The sequence below is a fragment of the Camelus dromedarius genome, chromosome 7, assembly GCF_036321535.1.
Source record: "Camelus dromedarius isolate mCamDro1 chromosome 7, mCamDro1.pat, whole genome shotgun sequence".
NCBI lineage: Eukaryota > Metazoa > Chordata > Mammalia > Artiodactyla > Camelidae > Camelus > Camelus dromedarius.
Genome location: NC_087442.1, coordinates 9,714,678 through 9,722,969, shown reverse-complemented (window position 1 = coordinate 9,722,969; position 8,292 = coordinate 9,714,678). Strand labels below are relative to the sequence as shown.

The window sequence follows — 8,292 nt, the reverse complement described above, 5'->3', positions numbered from 1 at the left end:
AGGACGTCAGACTATCTCAATGATCTCAATCATGGGCTAAAATTAACCAAATGAAACTGAACAAGCAATGTACATTTTTGTATATTTAGACTCAAAACATCAATTCTCCAAATGCAAAATGAGAGAGAATGGTTTTAAAACAGCTTCTATTGAAATAACCTAGGAGTCCTAGTTGACAAAAAGTTTGTCTTGGACCAAGAATGTGAACTGGCTGAAAAAAAAAATTCCTCCCCAGACAACGTTAATCAGAGAGAATGTGTATTTGGTGGTGGTAACTGTTCCACTGCACGATGCAGGTGACCAGACCGCAAAGTGAGGTTCAGCGCTGGCACCCCTCTTAAAAGGAACATAAACTCGTGCATTGGAAAAGAGGCGTCTAGGGTAGTAAAAGTGAGAGCGAGCAAGGAGGCTAGGGCTCTGAGGAACGACATGCAGTCCTCAGGTTTGGTGATACTAGGTTCATTCTTTGTAGCCCATGGAAAGTAAAACTCAGATCAATTAAACAATATTGACGTCCTCCTAGCAGAAGAAAGAACTTCGTAATAATTAAAGCTTTAAAAAATTCTATAGGTGCTTGTGTGAAGGAGTCAGCTGCCCTCTTCTCTAGAGCCCCCACTGGAGAATCGAGACCCAGGGACCCTCCCTCAGGGGTGGGATCGAGGTCATTCCTGCATTTGCCAGGTGACTGGGCTCGTCAGCCTCGGATTCTACGCTTCTGAGAAGTTTTCTCTATTTTTCTCTGGTCTACCGTACATTCTTAATTCTCAATTCACTCATTTTGTTTGCAGTATACTGTTAGATTGTCTGACACTTTTAATCTGATTGTTGCATATAAAGTCCAGCAGCTTCAGGTCTTGGCTGTAGAGATCTGCTGTTTGCTATCCATACAAAGGCACTGCTAGGCTGAGTGGCTGAAGCTGGAACCAGCTAAGGTCTAGAGGAAATATCCAGTCTCCCCGTTGGGCTTTGAAAGCAAGAGTACGTTGTAGTGACTGATGGCAAGAGAGGAAAAACGGCACGTAAGGAGCAGTAATCCTCCTCGGCCCCCGTTATGGGAGAATCTTTTCCTCTGTGTCTGTTTTCAGGCTGCTCATTTCATGGGCTTCAAGAGACAGAATGTGAAAAAGAGAGATGTGAAATGTGTATTTTAAAAGACCCAGTGACGTCATAACACAAGACATTTCATACTTCAGTGTGTACATTCTAATTCCTCGATGCAGGCTGCTGAAACCTGGCTAGTACAATCCTTGTGAGGCAGTCAGAGAGTGGCTAGGATGCTAGAGTGAAACTACTAAATAGTGCTGGTCTTTAAAATCCTACACAGATACACGGACGTGTGTGTTGTGTAGCTGAGAAGTTTCTTCTCCATTTTCAAATATTTTTCCTTTTCAGTTCTTACAGGCCATGACTCCAGAACTACTGTGATGAATATAATTGCTTATAATACACATTTTGGGGAAAAAAATGTGTATTTTTCAATAATCATAGCATTTGGAGGTCCAGACTGGCACCGCCCCCCTATATACCCCTCAAATGCACGGTGGTTTGGATAAGCGGTTCTCAAATTCTAGCTGTTTGGACACGGCAGGGCCATCAAATGTGAGTGCTTTGTACCTTTAGATGTCTCTCTCTATATATACAGATACCTACCTATCTATCTATCTACATAGAAATAAGCATCCTGTTCTTGGTGCTCCCACTTCTCATTCCTAACCCATCCCCCAAAAAAAGAGCTCTGGGAAAAGAAATCATGGTTCACAACCCTAGAGTCGTGACCTGAAACAGCCTTGGGCTTCTCATAATCCTCTCCCTGCAGGGCCCCAATTCCAGAGAAGGGCCGGTACTCGGGTTTGGTTCTGGATTTTGGACGAGAACATGGTTTCACGGCAGGACTGAAGACAAGGCCCAAGATAGCATCTCCTTCTCCAGCAGGAGAGGTGGGCCCAGGAAGGAGGCCCAGGACGCCCAGGACCAGAGCCGCAGCTGGTCAGCCGCGAGGGAGGCAGTGAAGGACGTGGAGCGCTTCGCTTAGCTCGGTGAGTGGGGAGACACATTTACAGAGAGAAACCCGAGAACAGACTAATTTACTGCCGACAGTGGACATGCTGGCTCATCTGTGTAGCAAGGAAAAGAAACAACACAAACTGATATAATGTCCAGAGGTCACACGGGCCCTCCTCTTTCTTCAGGACCACAGCCTAGAGGTGTGGGCAAGGGTCAGGGCCAGCCCTCTTCTTTCTCAAATCCGTGTCCAGCAAAATGAGCCCACAAAGGGGGGAAATGTCCAACTTCGCCCCGTCAATAGAGGCCAGTCTTTCCTGACACTTAGCCGCCGTCTCCTTGGCGTCGGTGGTGCCCCAGCCCCTCCGGCAGGGTGGCCTCTCCCTCCTGGGCCCACGGCTAGGGGCTGGGGCTGTCCTCGTCATCCTCCTGGCCCTCCTCAGGGGCTGAGGGCAGCTCCACAGAGGCGGCCGGCAGCCCCTCCCGGCCCTTGCTGAGTGGGGGCCCGGGCCCCGGCCTGGCCCCTTCAGGCACCCGGGCGAGGCCGGGGGAAGGCTGGCAGCCCAAAGCCGGGCCATAGGGGGCCGCCAACAGATCCGGGAAGTAGCCATCACCTGCCAGGTGGGCACCCAGAGCTTGCGGGCAGAAGGGACCCAGGAAGGGCAGGTCTGGCAGGCAGGGGTCATTCCAGGGGACTGCACCTGGGGAGTCAGCACAACAAAGATGAAGTGGGATGAAGGGAAGCCACCACGTTCCAGCACGCCCCCGGTCAGAGCCCCTCCCTGCTCCACAGAAACCCCGGGTAGGACCCAAGAATGAGGCTCCCCTCAGGACCAGGCCACACTCCCGAGTTCGGGTGACAGTGACACAAAGTGGACCGTGGGTGGGGCCGAGTGCCCTCTCACACAGGCCGGAGGAGACTGGGGACCCTCATCTTATTCCCCCTTCTACGGGAACTGGGTCTTCAAAAGATGGTCACTTCCAGGACTTCAGAGGTCCAGTGGCCCGTCAGACGCCATCTACTCTGTGCCAAGGCTGGCACCCCTCCCCTCCCTGACCCTCGCCAGCCCCCTAAGGCCTGGGAGTGTTATCCCCACTTCAGATTCTGGGACACTCAGGGGAGCGTGTGACTGCTGAGTGGGCCTCCCACCTCTGCTTCCCTCACTCCAGAGCTCTCTAGCTGACTCTTCCTCTGCTCTCCCGCCTCTGAGAAGCTTGAGAACATCACAAGGACCACAGCAGACGAGGGGCAGTGATTCGCTCAGCCCCCGCCTGGCCCGGCCTTCCCTCCAGCTCCTGAGGGAGGCTGTCTCTCCCATCTCACTTTCCTCGACCTCAAAGCGCCCCAACTCACCCATGCTCCCAGCGGGTGGCTGCGGCAGCGTCTGCCCGGACGGAGGGCCCTGGAAGCCGCCCTGGCATGGGCCCCCGATGGGGCCATAGGACCACGCAAAGAGAGAGTCTTCTGGCAGCGGAGGCGCCAGTGAGCTGGGCGTGTGGAAGGGGAAGGGAGGCAGGTACGGAAACTGGGGCTGGGGCTGCTGGAAAAGCGGGGGCGGTAGGGCCTGGGAGAACGGGAACGGTCCCGGCTGGTTGCTTTGCTGGTAATCCTGGGGTTCCAGCTCCTCCAAGAATGAGCAGGCTGGGGGTGGTGTGATGCTGTGGGGGAAAGGACTTCATGAGGCTCGGCTGGTAGCCTCATCTCTAGCACGTGGCAGGCGTCCCCTCTCCTCCCCTCCGCATCTCTGTCACCCCAGACATACTGCCTCTTCTTCCTCTTCCTGCTCCGAGCTTCTCACCCTCCCTGCTCTGCTGCTGTGACAGCCTACATCCTTCCCACCCCTGACCCACTTACACTTTTAACCCTCATTACGTTTACCCCTCCTTGCTCCTCCCAGCTCACCCTCTCCCCTCCCAAGTTCCATCTATCTTTCCTCCTTCTGTACATCTCCCAAGATAACTCAAGCAACCAGCCGCCTCAGGTCGCATACCTTGTCCCCCACAACCCACAGGGGCCATCCTTGTGGCTGCCGTCACTGCCTGGAGTGTCCAGCAGCAGAGGCATCAGCTCAGGGGTTTGGACGGGGCCAAGGGGAAAAGGAAGGTTGGCCCTTCGGACAGGTGGGGGGCTGAAGAGTGGTGGGGTCACCGCCACCCTCTGAGCACCCTCACTCTGTTGGGCTGGGGTCCGCGTCTGGTCAGATGTCAGCACTGTGGGGGGCTCTGGGAACAGAAGTCAAAGAGAGGTCGTAAGAGTAAGAAAATGGGGGTGTATGCTTGGCAGTGCCAGGTGGGAGAAGTCCAGAATGCCCAGGTCCCCCCACTGGACCAAAATAGTGGAGAGCTCTGGCCGCTCCCGTGTCCATCAAGAAAGAACCCTTTGTCCCTGCTGCCTTCCGCGCTGCCATCTGCCCCAGACAACCCTTGGAAGGTGGTCAGCTCACCTGGAAGGGGATCCAGAGGGGGCTCCTGAGGGAAGGTTCCAGGCTCCGGGTCCGCGCGCACAGCAGGGGCCAGCTCAGCTGCAGAACTGGAGGCAGACAGAATGATGACTGTAGCTCGAGTGGTCCCTGGATTCAGACTGGCGCGTCGGACTGGAAAAGGGCCAAGCGTGGCCACCCTACAAGGCCCTGGCCACTTCCCAACCCCACCCAGCCCAAACCCCTCTGAATAGTATCCAGCAACTCCCCAGGCCCAGCCTTCCAACACTTTCTCCTCCTAGACCCCAGGATCCCAGATTAGACCCCACTTCCTACCCACGAGGAGGGGCCAGGAAGAGCAGAAATTCTTACCCACACTGGTGGCTGGCAGGGGTGGGGGCAGGGCCTGCAGGGGTGTCCTTGGTCTCCTCGTTCATCTTCTCCACTTTCCGCCACTTTGCCCTGCGGTTCTGGAACCACACCTGGAGGGGAGACACACCTGCAGGGCTTGAGAAATGGAGGAGAGCCTGAGGCTCCATCCGGCTGCCCCGCGATAGCTCCAGGACGGTAGGAGGTCACTGCACCACCCTGCCTCGCTGCCCCTCTGTCAGGTTGGGTTTCTTCCTGAAAAGGTTCATCTAGATGGCCTCCGAGGCACTTTCCTGAGGCTCGTCTCAGGCCCCACCTCAGCCCCGACTCGGGAGGGGCTGAGGGCTTGCTCCGCTTCCCCGGAGTCCCAGCCCTGGGCTCCCCTCCCCACTGACAGCAGCCGGCCAGCCCCCTTTACCATGATGCGCTGGGGCGTGACCCCCACTGTCTGGGCGATCTCCCGCCGCTTATCGCTGTCCGGATAGTGGTCTTCTTGGAAGAGCCTTTCCAGCTCCTCCAGCTGGTCTGGAGGAAGAAAACACTCCCATGAAGACGAACACCAGGGAGCAGACAGCAGAGGAGAGAGCCTTCTGGATGGACCACTGTCCCCAACCCACGGCCTTCCCAGAGCCTTGCAACCAGGTTCCCCACTGGGCGGGGGCCCCTTCTCTCTTGGGCTTTGTGGCAGGGGACTGTGTCATGTTTTACTTTTCTGCCCCTTCTAACGTGGGCCCAGTGTCACTTTCTGACGAAGCAAGCCAGCCTTCCCCTCTGAGGGTCAGAAGTCATGGCCCCACACAGGTTAAGAGAGCATCTAGCCAAGGTGATGTGCCAGCTAACCACACTCCAGTCTCCTGGGGCTGCACTGTCTGGTGAGCCCACCTTGCCCAGACCCCAGAGGTCCCCTCTCACCTTCAGGGACTTACCTGAGCGGTAGAGGGTTCGAGTCTTTTTCCGGCCTTGGCAGGTCACTTCTGGAGACTTCTTCTTTGGGTCTGCTATTTGGTTGTTCTGGGCTAACGTGCTGAGGAGGTTGGCCAGGTGGCAGGACCCCCGGCCGGACCCACAAGGCACGGGGTTGTACGTGGCCCGTGCTGAGTTAGTGACACTGGGAGACGACGTGGAGGCCAGACCCCCAGTGTTGGGCTTTTTCTGCTTACCTGGGGCTGGAGAGGAGGGCCTCCTCCCTGCCTTCCCCTCTCTCACTGGGAGGGGACACCCTGGCCCCTGAGGCTGGGGTCTTAGTGGAGCCAGAGTCCTGCCTCTGTGGGGAGTCCCCGGGCCCAGGGGCTGGCACTCTCTCCCAGCATCAGCCCCACCTGCTTCTCCAGGGATGTCCGATGGTGGCTTCTCCCCGGAGACAGCGTGCAGGAGGGACACGTCCTGAGTGTGGGGGGCTGAGCTCTGCAGTGGTTCCTCCCCCTCCTCCTCCAGCCTGGCTGCTGGGGGCTGGCCTCCCCCTTCTTGGCCTGTGGAGAGCCAGCACCCACTGACCTCAGCACCAGAGAAGGAAGAGCCCGGACGTGCTGCCTCCCGCTGGGCAACTGGTTTCCTGTTTGACCTAAAGCCTTAATTTGTCCACTTGTCGAATGGGGTAATAATTCCAGGCATACCTTCCTAACTTGGCTACTATGAGGATCACATGAGATCATCCTGCAACTTTGAAGAGTGCAGGCGAATATCTGCAACCATGAGGGGGCCTGAGCTCACACACCCAGATGGTGCGGGAGCAGTCCTAATGTGGAGGGTACGTACCCCTTATGAGTCCCCAGTTTCTCCCCAGACACCTGGGATGTGAGTTTGAGGGACCAGAGTCTATTCAGGTGTTTCTAGGGGACACAGATTGGGGCTGGGGGTGGACTGGGAAAAGAGAGAGAGACTGACTGAGACTGCTTCTTTTCAGACTGGATCTTGTCCCTGCTGCAGACACAGGTGTCAGTGCTTAGAGCAAGGACACAGCGGGACTGGGTGGTCTCCAGGAGTCCAGCAAGGACATCAAAGAGGCTAATAGAAACATACAGCCTCACCTCCCACAGAACTCACTCCATCCCTGCCCACCCTCCTCACCCTCGTCCACACCCCCGTCCTCCTCCCTGCCAAGCAGAGCCTCACTCAGGGGCCTCAAGCCCAGGCCCACCCTCCTTTCACAGGTAAGGAAGAGTGACCCGGCTGGCATTGAGATTTCCTGTCACTCATCCTCCAAGCTTGTGTGTCCTCTGAGCCCTGACTGATTCATTAGGAGGTTACTACGTCCCAGGCATTGTGCTAAGCACCTTTCGTAGATCGGTCCAGGGAGCAGTATTAATATCTCATTCTAACAGATGAAGACATACGGATTAGAAAGGTGAGTAATTTGAAACAAGCAACAAAGTCCTACTGTACAGCACAGGGAACTATATTCAGTACCTTGTAATAACCAATAATGGAAAAGAATCTGAAAAAGTATGTATGTGTATGTGTATATATATATACACATATATATATATAACTGAATTACTTTGCTGTACATTGTAAATCAACTATACTTCAATTAAAAAAAGTTTTGTGATTTGCCCAAGATCACACAGCAGTTGCCCTTGGTCCCTAGATAGAGTTCTTCCCAGGGTCACAACCCCTCCCCCAGTCACCTCCCGACTTACTCATGACCTCCAGGACCCTCTCAGCTCAAGGAGCTGCTTTATCATTTCTAAGTTGGAATATTTTTTTAATGGATGCTAACGAATGACTAAGAGCGAGTGTTTTTTGTTTGGTTGGTTTTGTTTTTTTAACGAAAACTGCATGAGCTATAACGTCTTTAAGGAATGACTTTCTACCGGTGTGTCAAGAAAGACGTAGGCCATGAGCCACGGTGCTTTGTCAGACTGTTTCCCAGCGTAGAAGCCGCTGAAGAGGGTGAGCAGGCCTCCACCGCAGGCGTGAAGCCGCAAGGCCGGCAGGTAACTGGGAAGGAGGGCCAGACTGTTCTTCAGCATTTTAGGAGAGCCGGTACCTAGCAAACCTGGTACGCAGTAGGTGCTCCATAAATGTGACGTATCAGAGTGATAGACCCAGGTAAGAAAGGTGATGGGTGTGGGGACCTCGAGCAGAAGCCTGGGACTGCTGTCCTTCTCTGCATGCAGAGAGATCGGAACCCCAAGGATGGAGGGCGCGGCATAGTGGGCTCCCTGGCCCCTCTTCAGCCGCCCCACCCCAGCCCTACCCAGCCCCTTGGCCTACTTGAGCCGTGGGTCCCAGCCTTCCAGGCCCCCCATGCGCACTCACCCCGCGGCTCCTGGCGAGGCTCCGGGGTGCTGGGCTCCATGGCCTGGACTCATGCGCACGCGGCCGCGGGGCCGCCCAGGCGCCGCCTAATGAAGCCTCGCGGGCGGGCAGGTGCGCAGAGGCGCACGCGACCCGGGAGCCCGCGCCCGGAGCCGGCCGGCCGCTGCCTGCAGCCTGCTGGGCCAGGCCCACCCGGGAGGGCGGTGCGTGGGGCAGCTGGGGGGCGGGGAGGCCGGGAGGC

At 56.0% G+C, this 8,292-nt stretch overlaps 1 protein-coding gene across 1 annotated transcript; it reads right to left on the bottom strand.

The window, feature by feature from the left end:
- Positions 1-2,310: 2,310 nt before the first annotated feature.
- Positions 2,311-8,091, bottom strand: NOBOX (NOBOX oogenesis homeobox). The gene is made up of 8 exons (XM_064487793.1): positions 8,052-8,091; positions 5,717-6,259; positions 5,209-5,315; positions 4,794-4,903; positions 4,446-4,531; positions 3,993-4,224; positions 3,356-3,660; positions 2,311-2,702 (listed from the first exon to the last, which is right to left on the bottom strand). Exons 1-8 carry the CDS (start codon positions 8,089-8,091, stop codon positions 2,401-2,403), a joined length of 1,725 nt encoding a protein of 574 aa, XP_064343863.1. The 3' UTR covers positions 2,311-2,400.
- Between the last annotated feature and the right edge of the window lie 201 nt (positions 8,092-8,292).

Bases quoted from the DNA above. Each gene is read 5' to 3' on its own strand.
- NOBOX (XM_064487793.1), bottom strand. From the start codon at position 8,091: ATGGAGCCCAGCACCCCGGAGCCTCGCCAGGAGCCGCGGG. The intron at 3,661-3,992 runs GTATGCGACCTG...TTTCCCCCACAG, and splicing joins TGTGGGTTGTGGGGGACAAG to CATCACACCACCCCCAGCCT. The intron at 2,703-3,355 runs GTGAGTTGGGGC...CTGACTCCCCAG, and splicing joins GCCACCCGCTGGGAGCATGG to GTGCAGTCCCCTGGAATGAC.